At 45.0% G+C, this 18,100-nt stretch overlaps 1 protein-coding gene across 1 annotated transcript in view; it reads left to right on the top strand.

Annotated features, from left to right (window-relative positions):
* DRC11 (dynein regulatory complex subunit 11) overlaps positions 1-18,100 on the top strand; it is a 138,613-nt gene that overhangs the window by 60,600 nt on the left and 59,913 nt on the right. Inside the window, exon 6 of the mRNA XM_083154557.1 lies at positions 5,019-5,224. Coding sequence (XP_083010683.1) covers positions 5,019-5,224 — 206 coding nt within the window. The remainder of the gene's footprint in view (positions 1-5,018; positions 5,225-18,100) is intronic.

The following is an 18,100-nucleotide window of genomic DNA, read 5'->3' on the forward strand; positions in this document are numbered from 1 at the left end:
CGTACTGCAGGAAGAATGTCCTCAGATCACACAAGCTGTGATAGTCTGTGATATCCTACAACACAATAATTACCTGTTCTCTTTGCTTTGGCGAGCAGCACTACCCGTGTATCCAAACCAACAGTACACATCAATTGCCCATTATAGCTGCACAAAATACAGGTCGTAGGCCAAAGTTCACCCGCTTCATAATACTTTAAACCAAGATTCAAAACAGTCACATCTTTAATCTGCGTAGACACTAGACGACATTACAATGGCGGGTTCTGAACGGCAAATTGTTTACATGTCCGGTGTGTGTGCTCTATCATGATGCTGACACACGGGTCGTCTGTCGCGTCTTCTGATCTTTTGAACATGCAGGAAGATCTGTTTATATTGGTAACATCATCTATACTCCCGGATTTTGCCGTTAACGCTATCTTTTGTCAAATCGCTCAGTGTGTAGGCACTATATCGTTGTCTGGGAGTTCAAGAGAAATCATTGACAACATTGCTTCTCTTGCAATGTTGTCTAGTATGTATGCATCCTTCGCATTTGAATAAATAATAATGATTTGTTATTTATAACTTATATTATACCATCTCCCCATTGACCTCTAATGGGGGGTGGTAAGTTATGGAGCTTACACACTGGATGACTTTTTGAATGATAATGATAAGTAATAATGGGATGCAGTCAATATACCAACAGTCACCATACCCGGCATTCTTTATGCCGACATAGTCAAAATGCCGTTACGGTATTTAAAATGTTGACATGTCAAAAAAGTCAACATGAGTTTTTTTCTTTGAACCCAACTTGTTCAATCCAAGTGGGCCTAGAGTCATATTGGTGTGCCAGGTGCAGCGAGGCACCGTGCCCATTGCATGGTGAGAGCAGCGTGCCGTGTGTGGGGACGTGGTCCAATTATACTATGTCAGGGCTGGGCAACACCGGCCCTCCAGATGTTGATGAACTACACATCCCAGCATGCCTTGCATCAGTTTCAGCATGGCCACATAGCAAAACTAATGCAAAGCATCCTGGGATGTGTAGTTCATTAACATCTGGAGGGCCGGTGTTGCCCAGCCCTGTACTATGTCCATGTCAACCTTAGGGTGAAATGTAATAGGATGAGAGATTCAGAAAGTGAGAGATTTGGTCAGAAATTTCCATTTTTTTTTTAAAGCGGCAATCATTTACACTTCAAAATCAAACTGGTTTTGCCGTGTAAATGATTGCCGCTTTAAAAAAAACCTAGAGATTTCTTACCTAAATCTATCACTTTCTGAATCTCTCATCCTATATAATTTCCCCCTATGTCTCTACATAGACACCAAACAAAAATAATTATGTTGACATTTTAAAAGTTGGCATTTTGACTGTATTGATAATTGACCATGTTGGCATAATGAATGTTTGTATTTTTCACCATCAGTATTTTGAATGTCGGGAAATCATACTGAACCCGTCCTAACAACGAAATTGTGTATATTCTCCACTGTGTACAGTAGGGCGGAGTGAAAAAACTGAAATTGAGAAATTCAAAATCGGCTAGTGTGGGAAAGTTGTGACTTGACCTGAATAAGAAACGTGCAAAAGCATTTTGATCTGAGTCAACATCTTCTGTTCTGGCAAGAGGCCTAAAGTTTCACTTTTTAGGTGAAAATAACGAAACCTATGAAGATGCTCCAATCTAGTTATAATTATGTCAGGATGTCTTAGAGTGGTTCATTAATATACTTTAGCATAGTAAAAAACAGTACGAGCTTGTCCTAGTGCAAAGTGAATGACTGGCGGGAGAAAAAATCCCTAATAATTGACCCATTTTCATGGTCACAATTGTGAATATTGTGTGTTTTCTCCTGAACGTGTTTATAATAGAAGAAGCACAAATACTCTAAATGGAATTTCAGTGACACTGTGTGAAATATAACACTGCATAATTGCCCTTAATCAGACCTGATCGCAGTACAAATTTGTTTTCAAAATGGGCAAAACAAATGCTGCATTGCAGGTGGGGTAGATGTAACGTGCGGAGAGAGTTAAATTTGGGTGGGGCGTGTTGAAACTGAAATCTAAATTGCAGTGTAAAAATAATGCAGCAGGTATTTACCCTGCACAGAAACAAAATAACTCAACACAAATCTAAAGGTGGCCATACATCTACAGATCGATTGTCAGATCTGGCTGGTTGGAACAAATACCTGGTAATATCTGAGTGACAGTTTTTGGCAGTTTTCCAGCATTTCAAAGCAAAGTATCAGCATTTCAAAGCATCCATTACCAGTATTTTGTTCCAAACAGACAGATCGGACAATAAATCTGTAGATGTATGGCCACATTAACTCCCTCTGCACATGTTACATCTGCCCCACCTGCAGCTGCATTACAGCATATAATTATGCCAAAGATAAGCCAATATATTTACAGTTAAATACATTAAAGTGCATTATGCTGTAATAAGTATTGCTGATCAATCCTGCCTAGCAGGGCCGTCTTTTTGTATGGGCTTAATGGGCACTTGCCCAGGGGCCCCAGGCGTATAAGGGCTCTATGTTGATAGCTGAGGATCCCCTTTTTCCAGGGATACCAGAATTTTGAAAATCGGCCATGGGGAACTGCAGATATCCAACTTCAAACTAGCAGTCCACATCCGACCTGTTAATTACAATTTCCAGTCATATTTCTCAGGTTCTCTCTGACACTAGCGGCTTGTCTCTATCATGCCCAGAACCAGAGATATCAGTCTTCAAGCAGCCGGTCCCTGCTCCAGCTCCAAACGTCTGGTGTAGTTTTATATTTTTGTCAATGGATTGCTCTGGCTCCTGATCTCTGATACCCAAGTTCCCAGCACCTCCTGAAAGTTGGGACTCTAGGTTTTTATACCAGGCTAAGAAATCTATTTCCAGATAATGGCGATATCTGCAGTAAAACAAGCTGCCCTTCCACCGGAAAATGACGAATATTAAGCCCACTCCATTATCCAACCGTCCCCTGTGTATAAAACACCCCCTACCTCCCTGGAAGTCATTTACAAGGGACCCTTCATACAGCTCAGTGCCCCCCTCCACACGTTAGTGTTCTCCCTCCCACCACCTGTGCAGTAAAGGAGTAATTAGTAGAAGTTACTGCTCCAGATCCTACATGTTGAATGGAAGATAGAGCACCCCCTGCCATCCGTGGGACATCAAAGCTGCTGCTGATACCACCCCCCTCCCCTAGGAGGGGAGAATTGGTAAGGGCCCCAGTGCATTGCTTTTCCCAGGTGCCCACACTGCTGTTAAGACGGCCCTACTGCCTAGAAATGAACACAGTGATTGGCATATACAGTATGTACTGCTGGACACCACTCATAGAATGATTAACCTGTTATTTTTTTAATCAATGTTCTTGTTTTTTTTCCCCTAAACATTAGATGTATTTGTTTATTTATTTATTTATTTACAGTTTCTTATATAGCTCAGCAGATTCCGTTGCGCTTTACAATAGTAGACAGTGATAAAACAAACTGGGTAATGACAGACAGACTTGGGGGTTAGAGGGCCCTGCTGCAAGCTTACAATTTATTACATCATAATACACTTCAACGTATTTAACAGTTAATATATTGGCTTATCTGTGGCATAATTATATGTTGTAATGCAGCCCAATCATGTTCCCAGTATAGGGGATGCAACACTGTTTTTCTGTCAATAAACAGAAGTGATATGTAAAATAATACATTAGACAGTTTACACTGTTACTTGTAATACTTATTGTAACAGTTACTGTTTTTCAATAACAGACTGCAACAGTTATTTCTTATTTATATACACAGGATTGTCTATCTTTGTATATGCACTGTAAAGAGAGCAGCATAAATCCAATTTCATGTAGTTCAGTGACACTGTGTGAAATATAACACTGCATAGTGGCCCTTAATCAGACCTGATCGCAGTACAAATTTGTTCTCAAAATGGGCAAAAAAATGTTGGACTGCAGGTGGGGCAAATGTAACATGTGCAGAGAGATTTAAGGTGGCCATACATCTACAGATTTATTGTCCGATCTGTCTGGTTGGAACAAAATCCTGGTAAAAGATGAGAGCAAATGACAGTTGACCATTTGCTTTGAAATGCTGAAAAACTGTCATTCAGATATTACCAGCTGTTTGTTCGAACCGGCCCAATCTGACAATCGATCTGTAGATGTATGGCCACCTTTAGATTAGTGTGAGTTATTTTGTTTCTGTGCAAGGTAAATACCGGCTGCATTATTTTTACACTGTAATTTAGATTTCAGTTTCAACACACCCCACCCAAATTTAACTCTCTCAGCACGTTACATCTGCCCCACCTGCAATGCAGCATTTGTTTTGCCCATTTTGAGAACAAATTTGTACTGGGATCAGGTCTGATTAAGGGCTATTATGCAGTGTTATATTTCACACAGTGTCACCGAAATTCCATTTAGAGTATTTGTGCTTCTTCTATTATAAACACGTTCAGGAGAAAACACACAATATTCACAATTGTGACCATGAAAATGGGTCAATTATTAGGGATTTTTTCTCCCGCCAAAGTCAGTCACTTTGCACTAGGACAAGCTCGTACTCTCTTTTACTAAGCTAAAGTATATTAATGAACCACTCTAAGACATCCTGACATAATTTTAACTAGATCGGAGCATCTTCATAGTTTTCGTCATTTTCACCAAAAAAGTGAAACTTCAGGCCTCTTGCCAGAACAGAAGATGTTGACTCAGATCAAAAAGCTTTTGCACGTTTCTTATTCAAGTCAAGTCACAACTTTTCCACACTAGCCGATTTTAAATTTCTCAATTTCAGTTTTTTCACTCCGCCCTAGTGTACAGCCATGTTGCTGACAGCTCCCGCGGGTCATTAGCAACGTTTATGGAGGATATCGCTCGGGTGAACTATGGTGTCATGGTAGTCATACTATTTGGTCCAATCAGTGTATATCTATAGGCTCATTGTGCAAGGTCAAAGGTCTGCAATGATCCGGATGACTATATTACCACCGTGTATTTCCAGGTGCCACCAGCGCACTTCAACAGCATGAGCGTGGCCGAGATCATCACTAAGAAAACAGAATCCCTGCGGTCCGCACTACAGGAGCAGTACGAGGCTGACTACCAGCATGCTCTGGTGCAGATAAAGGACACTGTAAGAGAGACCGAGGGATTGGACATAAAGGAAACACTGCAAGATCGGATCCGGCAATGGTTCATCGAGTGCAGGTAACAATGACTCTACTGTGTCTCCATTCTAGTCCACGTGACGCAATCGTACAGCCGCACATACGCAGTAACGTAACATGTTGCAGGAAATGTCGCATTGCGGATGTTTTATTGGTCAGAAATCATTGCCCAGAATGATAGACACTGTTACACTGTTACACTGTTACACTGTTACAGATCAGGAGCAAGTTGGGCCTACTAGAAATAATGAGAAATCAGCTCCTAACTGCCATGTTACAGGCTGTGTTTGAAAAAATAAGTAGCATAACTATAAATTAAGTGCCCCCTGGCCGGAAATTTCGGCAGCGCCCCCCCAAATAAAGTCCGCCCTCCCATAAAATAAAGCCTGCCTCCAGCACCCAACCCTGCTTTACCCCGCTGTTTACAGCACCCGCTGGGTCTGTGGCCGAGACTACTTGTCTGCGGTCCCAGCTCTTCTCCTGGCTGGTTCACTTCCTGTTAATGAAAATGACCCTCACAAAATGGCTGCCTCCTCTAGCATCCTCAAAAAGTGTCTGCTGTAAGGGGACGGACATTTTGTGTGGGCTATTTTTCATTGACAGGATGCTGCCAGGAGGAGAGCCGGAACCGCAGACAAGTAGATCTGTGGTGCTATTGTTACGCCACTGTGAAAAACTACAGTAAGCAGCTGATTGGTCGGTACTTTATTTCACTCCAAGGTTTGAGAAATCTTGCTCAATAATTGCAAAAGAGTAAAATAAATGTAACCTTACACCTAAAATTATGTTTGATGCTATAAAAATTAAGAAACACTTTATTTAAAATTGTTTTATTTAAATTGCAATATAAAATGTAAAAATGCAATTTAAAAATGATTTGTATTGGACCCTATATTGTGAAAAAACCTATTAATATTGTAAGTGAATCAGTGTAAATTCTCGGGGCAGTACGGATGGTGTAATGTTTAGCATTACTGCCTCACAGCGCTGAGGTCATGGGTTAGATTCCCACCATGGCTCTAACTGTGCGGAGTTTGTATATTCTCCCCGTACTTGTGTGGGTTTCCTCCGGGTACTCCGGTTTCCTCCCACAATCCAAGAATACACTGGTAGGCTAATTGGCTCCCAACAAAATTAACCCTAGAATGTCTGTGTGTGCGTGTACATGTGGTAGGGAATATAGATTGTAAGCTCCACTGGGGCAGGGACTGATGTGAGTGTTCTAATATTCTCTGTAAAGAGCTGCAGAATATGTGTGCGCTATATAAGAAACTGTTCATAAATAAATAAATAAAATAAATAAGTGTAAACATGTTCACATCAATTCCCCGCACATGCTGATAACGTCACCATAGAGTATGTTGGGTAAATATAATGGGGTCCAATGACCCACGTGCAGCACGGATGCGCAGGTTGTAAATGATTGACCCTTTAAAAAATGCAGCATTCTCGCACAAAGGCCCACACCACCGATCTCTCATACCCTGTAGCATTTACCCCTTTCTCTTTAAGGGGTACTGAATTAGCATCTATAGGTGCCAGGTTCTCGCAAGTCCGTCGCCAGAACCTCAAGTGTGCTGTGATTGGGAAACTGTGCATTGGGATGCCACTGTGGGCATCCCAATACCATCCCAGCTGCATAGTGTATACACTGTATGCCAGCTGTCGGTGCTGCCAGGCTGTGTGGCAGGCCTGAGGAGCCATGTGGGTGCCATGTGGAATAATGCAGAGCAGCAGAAGAGACGTTGGACATTGGACCCTGAGCTGCGTCCATCTCTTCCCTCATCTTCCAGCCTCCAGTGCCATCACTGTTCCATCACATACTGTAGCCTATGACTATATACAATAGAGGGGCTTGTTATTCCCAGCACCAGTATAATGGCCAGGTCAGTCTCAGCATCCAGCAGTTGGTAATGAAAGCCTCCCCTACCAGCGTCAGGATCGTCCCTCCAGTATTACAGCCTGATGCCTAACCTTACTGGCTCGCTCCACAATAACCCGTAAATATGAGGATGACTCCAGCTCTCAGCAACTGGAATACAGCGAGATTTAGTGAGGCCATAAAACCCTAAGTCAAACATTCTGCACAGAGGCGCATATAAAAGTCAGTGACAGAGTATTATAACAGCGGCTTGTTTACAGCCAATAAGATTAGGAGATGCATTAGGGCTGTGAGAGTACATGGGGGGGGGGGGTTTCCTTGCTGGGATATAAAGGGATTCCATCTGACATCCAGCCTTCCCTTAGCGAGTTAATATTATAGTCAATGCATGACAAGGATGACGCATGTTTTTCATGATTTTTTTTCTTTTAAACCTACTTGTTCTCACCTCACGATCCAAGTGGGCATAGAGGGAGAACATACAATTGTGCCGCGCGAGAGGACGTGTTACACTACTATGGTGTACATGTCGACTAATGTCGACACAGACACCAGAAACCATGAATATTCACGACAATTTTTCCTGTGTCGGCCATTCCCATGTCAACATTTTGCTTGTGTCAACCTTTTGTCCATGTCGACCTAGACCATGTCAACTTTTTATACCTTGCATCTGCTGGACCCTTGGTGCAGATTACTTACTGATAGGGATGGCCATCGTTGCCTTTGCCATTGATGTTTGCCATCAATGGCAAAAGTGCAACTGGCCATCGATGGTGCATAACTATGCAATGGATGACCATCGATGTTTTTACATATCGACGGTCATCCATTTTCTTTGAGTGATTGGCCGGTGGGCCAATCAGAATATGGGGCGGGGCTTCACAGGTGTCCTTGGCGGAACTATGCTCTGTGTCCCAGGAAAAAGCAAAACGGAACTATTAGTTTAAGCTTGACATCGATGGTGGGAAGCATCTGGTTCTCCCCCATTGATGGCAAAACTATTCAACATCGGTGATAAACCAGTGATATTTTCTAACCCTCGATGGCCATCCCTACTTACTGATGGTAATGATCAGTGGCTGCTAATGATAAGTGCTTCTCCCTCCCAGTGATACTGTTACTTAGTACCATAACATTGGGGATAGTGCAAAGTGCGCTGGTCCCGCCCACTGCACATGTAAACTTATGACATCACAAAAAGAGGGGCTGGGCCCGCACCAGGGAGCTGAGCTCCCGGCACATTCTAAGCACGACCCTTCAGCTGATGAGTGTCGTTCCAAGCACCCAGCAAGCCAAATACAGGCAGTGATGGCAGCTCACCGGTATTGCAGGAGAGGCCGGCTTACACTACCCCATGGGTCACACAGTCAGTAGATGATGTTACAGATGATCCGAGATGTGGCGCCCCCCCGCTGCGTTACCATATTAAGTACTATTGCTTCTGTGAGCAGCAGCGATAGCTACTCCATTTACATATGAATAAGGCCCAATGGGGCAGATGTACAGGGTTTGTAAATAAAGTAATGAAACCAAATTTGTGAAAAAATATTTATTGAAGATATTGCTTCAAACAATTAAAATTCTTCAAAAGAAGACCCCTGTGCGTCAACACACATCTGCCAACGAGTTGTCCACGCTTGGAAGGCGCCCTGGAAGTCCTTTTCCGGAACGTCCTTCAAGCAGTGCGTCAAAGCCGCTTTGACCTCTGCTACGGTCCCATGGTGGTGTCCTTTGAGGGCTGTCTTCACTCGGGGGAACAGGAAAAAGTCCACCGGGGCGGGGCCAGATCGAGACTGTAGGGGGGCTGGGGAAGCGTTGCGATGCTGTTCCGGGCCAGGTAGTAGTTGACTACAAAGCTGGTGTGGCTTGGTGCATTGTCATGATGCAGCTTCCAATTGGCGGCACTGCACTTTCTGGATCATGGCCAACGTCTCCGTAGCCGATTTTCCGAGTCCCACACAGAATCCCATTTTTCTAACATTGCTGATTGGCAGGTGCTTTACTACCTTCTACTTTATCTCCACTTTATCTCTTTACCAGGCGTAATACATCTGCCCCAGTGTGTCTACCGTGGGTGTCTTTTTCTCATCACCCGCTGCCCTGTATCTCTAACGCTTATTGATGTAAAAGCATTTGTGCGTATTCCTGAGCTTCCCGTACCATGCGGCTGAGTTTTGGGTTTTACGGAAATATGTTCACATTTTTCAGTCATCGGTTTGCTATTCGTGGGATATGTGATTCTGATTTACTTTGCCCAAAGATTTCTTGGAACACATCAGATTACTCCTCCAGGTCGCAGGTATTTTATAGCATCATTCCGGTATAGGGGGGTATTCAATTAGTTCCGTTTTTGAAAAAAAAATGGAACTCCTACACCCCGTGATTATTCAGTTGCGTCCCTTTTCGCCGCTATTGAAGGCATTTTTTGATGATGCCTTTTTAGCTTTTTTGGGGTGGTTGAAAGGGCATCATCAAAAAATGCCTCTAAAAAGTGGCAAAGACGGCTGTAATTTCACCGAAAACACGTGAATCAACAAAAATGTTGCATATCCAGGTGTTTTTCGACCCCAAAAAAATATATTAATGTGATGGTTACATACACTTTCTTATAGCTGGTCTGTACAGTGGGCCTGATTTCCCAAGCCCCAGATGGCATTACCCAATAGTGGTCTATGTATCTGCAGGAGACTCCCTGAAATAGCAGCAATCTCCCTCTCTCCCTCATTAGTCTAGCAATCTCCCTCATTTCACCTAGCCCACATTACACTGTTACATCATAGTTACCTCCCCTCCTGCATTCTGCATGAGACTCCCTGACATAGCAGCAATCTCCCTCTCTCCCTCATTAGTCTAGCAATCTCCCTCATGTCACCTAGCCCACATTACACTGTTACACCATAGTTACCTCCCCTCCTGCATTCTGCAATAGACTCCCTGACATAGCAGCAATCTCCATCTCTCTCTCATTAGTCTAGCAATCTCCCTCATGTCACCTAGCCCACATTACACTGTTACATCATAGTTACCTCCCCTCCTGCATTCTGCAGGAGACCACCTGATATAGCAGCAATCTCCCTCTCTCCCTCATTAGTCTAGCAATCTCCCTCATGTCACCTAGCCCATATTACACTGTTACATCATAGTTACCTCCCCTCCTGCATTCTGCAGGAGACCACCTGATATAGCAGCAATCTCCCTCTCTCCCTCATTAGTCTAGCAATCTCCCTCATGTCACCTAGCCCACATTATGTAGCTGTTACATTTTTGGGGGAAAAAGGAATGAGAGGTAGATACATTTACATTGAATCATCATCACCATTTCTTAGCAATGGTGATAAAACACAATGATCCTTTTGTCTTGTCATGTGGCCATTTATATGGAACCATGTGTAAAACACAATAGATGAACAATCCCTGACACATATCAATGACTCTTGTTAACAAGTATAGTATATCTTACTATCTTACTGCAATTTGCTTAGTTGTAAATAAAGCTGGATGCTTCCATCTATATGCTCACAGCAGGTTGATCCTGTACGTATGCAGTTCTGCTTAGGGATGGCCATTGGTGCATTCTTCAACCAGCCATCGATATTCATAAACTATCTGATGGATAACCATCGATAGTTTTAGCTATCGATGGTCAACCATTATATTTGACGGAATGGCCCGTGGGCCAATCAGAATTCGAGGGCGGGACTCCTGGGTGTCGGAACTATGCTCCATGTCCCGGCACCTTGGTGGAAAAAAACAGGAATCATCAGTTCTCCTTTGCCATCGATGTAGGGAAACCATCTAGTTCTCCCACATCGATGGCAAAAGTATTCAACATCGGCCATAAACCATTGATGATTTCAAATCATTGATGGTCAATGGCCATCCCTAGTTCTGCTTCCTGTTTGCAGAATATAAAACCAAGACAAAAAAAGACAAGACCCAACTTGCTCTACTCTATCCATAAAATTGATTACAACTTATATTTAAGCTGAAGAATTGTATGGAATTCAGTTGATAAATGTTCTTCTTGGTAAAATCCTAGATAGGACATAAATACACTGTAACGCCTACTGGGCAGGGTGGTCCGCTCCTCCCGTGTCAGCCTTGTAGGTACTTGTTCTGATTGTATGCACAGAGTATATACAGTAGTAATTCTGACTGTCCATTATCCAGCTCTGCTGAAGCCTGGGGCACCTGACCGATAGATGAGGGAGATGAAGATAACATTGTTCCTTCCTGCTACACCGCTGCAGCCTATTAATATATATGGAGCAAACGTCTGTGACATAAATCCCGGCCTGTTCGCACAGCTGCAGATTCGCACAGCGGCAGATTATTGATACACTGCGCGTGGGTGACGCTGTGCTGCGATGAATTCCTGCTACTTTCCTATCCACATGCCGTGCGCTCGGTGATTAACAGGAAGTCAACCGTTTAGCTTAGTGGGAGGGAAAAACTAGGAAACCGCTGGGAGTGTCCGGAAAAATGCCAGGTGTTACTGGGCGTTGTAGGGGAGGGTGTGTGATGCCAGTTCCAGGCCGGATGTGCCTTTTTCCATTGTACCGCAGAGTAAGGGGGTATTCAATCTGTGTTGATATTTCTCGACAGGGGAAATATTGGCACTCGCCTATTCAAGTCTGCCGTTATCAACAGCAATGCTTCTGTTACCGAAGTGTTGAAGGCTGTCAGACCCTGTCGGATCTGTTTTGTCGGAAATGGCCGTGGATTGTCGATTCACCGCCGTTTCCGACAATTTGCTGCCGTTTTCACCGTTTTTAGGACTTTCCGACACTCGACTACCAGCACTTTGAATACCAACAGTCGAATTGCTGTCGGCGGAAACGAGCAAGATTCCAAGTGTCAGGTTGTACCGACAGTCTCTTGCTATGCGGTGCCTGTGATGACTGGTGCCCAGTGTAAACATCATTCGATGGCGAGCCTGTTACGATGGGTTGTGAACATATTTGCGCAGCTGCGATTGGATGTTCAGCCATACACATTCATACGCACAGTGAGCACATTAATTAGCAAGGCGGGATTTCACAGTAGCCGGGTGGCACCTTAACTGTGCAAATTCGCGGTCGTGCAATCAGGTCTGAATCGGGCCCATTGTGCCATGCTAGTTGTTTAGCACATGTCAACTTCCTAAATGCCCCCTTATCACTTTGATGACTGCGCCAGTCTGTTTGCAACACCCCGTGTGGCCAGGGCCGCCGACAGGGGGGTGCTGTGGGTACAACTGTCTCGGGCCCCGGCCTCTGGAGGGGCCCAGACAGCTGCCCACAGCGACAGCAGCATGGTGTCACATCCCCCCCCCCAGCTGCACAATGCCCCCCCCCCCCCCCCCACCCGGCGGTCCCTCAGCCAGGCACGCACAATACACAGTGCAACCTGCAGAGCGCGGAGCCTAGGACACTGCACTGTGTGATCCCGGGGAAATGCGCCACAGCTAGGTAAGTAATGGTACTGGGGGGGGCAGCGGCCATAATGGTACAGGGGGGGGGGGGGAACTGAAGGTCAGTCCCGGGCCCTGCGATTCCTAGTGGCGGCCCTGTGTGTGGCCTTCTGAGACCACGTGTAGACAGAGCATCCCAATACATAAAAATTTTAAATTCTCCATACACCTTATTATGTGTGAGGTGTGCGGATGCATACCTCCCAACATCTGTGCCTCGGTAATCGGGACACTCCCGTGGCGTAGCCATGCTCGCGACTGAAAAGGGGGTGTGGTCTATTGGTCTATGGAAAGGGGTGTGACCTCGTGGGATGACGTGTCCTCAGGCCACGCCCCTGTTTTCTGCCCCTCCACATTGCTGAATAGACAGTGACACTGGCGGCCCCAAGGGGGATTCAGGAACGTCCCAATAAACCGTGATGTTTCCGCGGAAAGCGGGACAGTTGGGAGGTCAAGGCCCTTCCATAGCTTGTACAGTGCAAAAGGCGTTGCGGAGAGAACGTTCACTGCTACCTTCATTTGTGTTCTGTTGCATATTTTACAAAGTAAGTACAAAGTATCCCAAATGTTACCAATATGACAATACCCAGCTCCTCTGTACATCCCTAGCTTAATAAATAAGTTAATTAGGGCTGAATAAGAAATGCTTAATAATTAGACGTTAATGAATTGTCTGGGTGTACTGGTAATTAGGTAACCGGACGTTTCTCCCATGTGTTCCCTGAGCATTGGGAGACGCAGTGGATAAGGGGTAGCACCATCTGAGTAAACAGGCCGTTCTGTTCCAGCGTGGGGAGTGACTGATGTGTGTTTAGGGTGCAGGCTCAGCGGAGGTAAATGAGGCACGCAAGCTTGTGATGTGATGTGCGATGTGTTGGCTGCATGTCAGCGTCACAGTTCATGTGCTATGGTTATGGAATTCCGCTGATTTGTCATGGGCCGGTACGGTAAAGTGGGGTTCTAATAATCTGCTGACAAATATATGGGGGGTAATAATTTACTATTGTTTGAGTTCATTCAAAATGGTATAAAACGAATACGTTCAGCTGTATATGGGGGATACGCTGTCAGGACCTTGTGGTTTTCTTTTTATAAGCACTGTGCCGAAATATAATCAGGGCCATTTTTAACATATAGGCACACTGGGCAGCTGCCCAGGGTCTTACAATTCTAGGGGTCTCTGAGCAGCAATGGCTGGTGGTCACACAGTCAGAGCGGCCAGGCAGAATTCTCCACCAGCCTGCAGCCAGACAGTGAATGCTGATTGGTGGATGGTGAGCTGTCAATCAATCGGAGTGCTGACAGCCAGCCACTGTTTGGACTTATCGGGCCAATTCTGACACCTTCAGACGGGCTGGGAATTCTCCCCCCCCTCCTTGCAGCATGTGTTTGCACACGGGGCCTGCGAATGGATGTTTACCATGAACATCCATTCACCGCCGACCATCGGTGGAACCTGCACGCATATCTAAGTGATTCTCTGGTCACTTAGATTTGCGTGCACCCTCGGGAGGAAAGTGGGCGGGCAGCTGACATCCGGTGATGTCAGCTGCCCACCTCCGGTGCCTATGTCACAGCCCGATTACCATGGGAACGCCCAGCATTTCATGGGCGTTCCCATAGGCGTGACTATCCACTGCCCCTCAGCCGCAGCCTTGGGTGCATGCACCCGTCGAACAGTGTTTTTGCCGGGGCCACACGCACCCGGCATATGCACTTACGCAGAAATGGTCCCCGTGCGAATGTTCTGGTCTGTGCGAACGGACAGTGGCGTAGCGAGGGTGGAGCTGGTGAAGCACAAGCTCCGGGCGCCGATTGATCACCGGGCACCGGAGCCGTGCACCGCCAGCCCGCCTGCCTCGCCCACTCCTTGCTCCCCATTGTGCGCTGCTGTCTGCCGCTATTTTTTATTCAAGTCTCCTGCTGGACCGCGGCGCTCACCAATAAGTGCTTGCAGTCCAGCAGCCAATCAGAAGCATTGGTGGACTGCAAGCGCCTATTGGTTAGCGCCGCAGTCCAGCGGGAGACTGGCCCTCTGCGAACACAGAGGCTGGACAGACAATTTGACTGCTCTGACGGAGGAGGAAGAGAGAAGACTGGGGAACCTCCCCTGCTGGAGCCGAGGACGTGGCCCTGCTGCCGCTGGCGCCAAGGCCATGACCCCAGAAACATGCCCGTGCTCCGGGCACCATGGCACCTAGCTACATCACTGCGAACGGACTAGAATAATCCCCTATATCCACATAAAAGGCTAAACTTGGTCATAAAAACCATTTCACCTCAAAGTCAAGGGTTACACCTCCTGCTTCTAAGGTACCAAACTGAAATGTGTTCTTCCTTTCTGCCTTTACAAGCTGTCTCGCTAGATCCTTTTTCTCCAGTAACCTTTGCTCTATTGCAGTCCAAGGAATCTTTTCATTTCTCAAGTGCAACTATTGTTGAATTGTTTATTTTTTTTTTAAAGGGGTTAGACCAAGCGTCTGCGTCCAGCCCCGTCCTGATGGTTCTCAGAGGTTCTTACGAAGGGTATTGGAGATCATCACTTGGCTGTGACGTCTTCGCAAGGTGTACACATCCATTCGCGTTTACCTGACCGCTGGCCGTTTGGACATTTGCGGCCCTTGCGATCGGGGCTGAATTGCCCCAATAAACAACCTACACTTGCATTCAATTGCATATATTTCACTTTTCATGTTATAGGTAATAAATTCCCTTATAGAAAAAGTTTTCACCTCTTCGATCGTTTTTAAGCCGCTAGTGAAAAGCCCATCGAAATGACGTCTTCTGCAAAGTACTTTCACTTTGAGCTGTGATCTTTTTAATTTTCACTTTGAGCTGTGACAGTTTTTAGCCCACAAACTCTCCACCCCCACCCCCAGTCCCTATCTGCTCCTATCTCCAATCTCTGTCTTCAAAGCCCCCTCTCTCCATATCCAGTAAGTTTGCGTCAGATCAGTGTCCCTGCAAATATTGCTTTCACTTTCTGTTATGACATCTGTTAGCACACAAAGGAGTCATTTGGTCTGTCAAGTGGCCTCTAGTGGTCAGTGCCGGTACTGCACCTCATAGAGGTGAGGAGTAGTTAGACTTTATATAGATTCTTCTTTATCTCCCTGCAACCTATTCACACTCCACGTCTATAAAAACCTGTTATATTTGGTACCAATTCCTTTGGGGATGTTGCACTTTTTTCAAATCTTGGGCTGATGTTTGGCGCCTGTTTGGGGGGGGGGGGGGGGGAAGGTTGATCTATAATGGAAAGAGAGGCAATCTGTTCTCTCTCTAACTGCTTCTCTCTGCAACAGGGAAAAGAGAAGGGGGCGCAGTAGTACCCTTGTCGGGCCCTCCAATGGGCCTGGGTAAAGAGTACCGTTTACCTACCCCCCATCCTTCCCAGTATCCATTAGATAGACAAAATAAAAAGGACACATTGATGTCAATGTAACATCAATGTTCTTTTGTGCGGGATACAGTTACATGTTCCAGCTGCAGACTCTATAAATGTATTTCTGGATTCCGGGAAGAGATTTGGAAGTTGGTGCATGAAGGGAATTCTATAGACCCTTACAAGTCAGCGAAGAGTGTTATACATAGGTACTGATGCAAAAGAAAACACGAGGTTTGGGACAAAGGACGGAGAATTCCTCACATGTTTCTATAAGCAGAAAAGGCTAATGAATGAATAATGCATGTCCCGACCGGGGAACAGAGGACTAATGAGTGAACCAGGCTAGCACACAGCCTGTCCTTCTAATGAGCCAGCCCCGGCCAACACACAGCCTGCTTCTTATAATGACGTGCCACTCAAATATGTTTACTTAATTCTAGTGCAAGAATATTTACCGTGAGGAATTCAAGATTAAGTGCTCTAGGTCTATGGAGAAAACCAGCCAAAGATGTAATTAATGTCTGGTCCTGCCCCAGTTGCTAAGGTTAATTAAAGAACGTCTAGGATATCCTCATCAAGGCATCCCTCAACATCTTGAGGACATGCTATTTGTCACTTGGCCAAGACACTCTTATCTTTGGTGGGGAAATAGTCGCATTGATAGATAATGGTTCTCAGTGAACCGAGGCATTTACAGACATGTTTATCAAACCTTCTAAAGGGGTCAAGTGGAAATGTGGCTGATATCAGCCAATCAGATCCTAGATACATTTTGTTTACGCCATTCTACAAATCGATCTGATTGGTTGCTATGGGAAGTACCTCCAGTTGTTCATTTTAGAAGGTTTGATAAATCTCCCTGTTATGCTACAGAACTAAAGTCTCAAGACGGACTTGCGTGACCCAAAGACAGGTCCCTACGTACTCTTACAACAGTATAGGGTCAAAAGGTCAACAATGACAGTGTTGACACCACAAGGCTTACAGTTACGTTAGAGTGTCGGATATTTGGGTTAATTTGCCAGGAGTGTATGTGGGGGGTGAATTAGGGTTCTTGTCTGCAGCGAGGGGTAGGGATCGGGGATAAGGGATAAATACCAGAAAATCCGAGGTCTGATATCGCAGCGGGAGGTAATGCAGGTAACCGAGCACGATATGTTGACATTGTAACTTGTTGATATCTCATCGCTGTCTACATGACGAATGTCGACGTTATGACCGTTTTCCAAAATGTGAGCACTCGAGGCAAGCACAAGAGCCACTTATAGAAATCTACTGGAACGAAGCATCCTCTTTTACAGCCCTTGTTGGCAATAACTGTAATAAAGGCAGCTTAGCTAATTAAAGGCCATTGGAATTCTAGATAAAAGGATCACGAATATATAAACGATCTTTTCACTTGCTAAAAAAGCGGTCTCATTCATTCAAGTGGTTCCTGCCCATTGAAAGGCATTTTAAACTTGTTTAGAATTCTTGACACTGCGAAGTCCCCATTGAATAGAGTGACAACTATTGGCCTTAGGAGTGGTTCTTTGATTTTGAAGGAAACAGGCAAACCTCTTTCACATTTATTTTATGTACAGTATCTGTACGGGAATGGGAAATTTGTGTTTAAAAGACTCAATATATCCACAAGCAATTTCGACGGATAGATGTAAGATAAGATATTAGATGTTATGATTGTTTGCCGCAAGTACTCGCTTGTTTGGGTTCTGTCCCACTTAGTAAAGCCGAGTCCATCCAGTCTCCATGTTCGTGGTCGTGTTATTAGAGAGAAAGCTATTTTGTTACTGTTTGACCTTGCGGTATTGCATCTAATGATAACCCCATTGCATTCCTTGTGTTGGAAGTAATGCCAGAACAGGAAGTGTACTGCTTATATTGGTATCATGTATTATTGAGGCTGACCTCAGCTCTTTCGTACAGAGGTGTGGGCCGGATTTGTGTCTTCCAGAAGCCCTTCGGGTGGATTGATTTTTGCCAAAACATGCAAGAATTCACATCGCTAAATGTTCTTTGGAAGATAACCACATTGGGAAGAAATTTGAAGTCTCTGAATGACAACCATTTTGGAGTGTTACGTATGAAGACCCATTTATGTTATGGTAAAAGTCCACTGGGGTTTTTTTTTCACATCTGGAGCCAATGCTCTTTATGGGGTGATGCTAGATTTGTAGGTGGAAAGGGACCT

This window comes from Crinia signifera, chromosome 7, assembly GCF_055691185.1.
Source record: "Crinia signifera chromosome 7, ASM5569118v1, whole genome shotgun sequence".
Classification (NCBI taxonomy): Eukaryota; Metazoa; Chordata; class Amphibia; order Anura; family Myobatrachidae; genus Crinia; species Crinia signifera.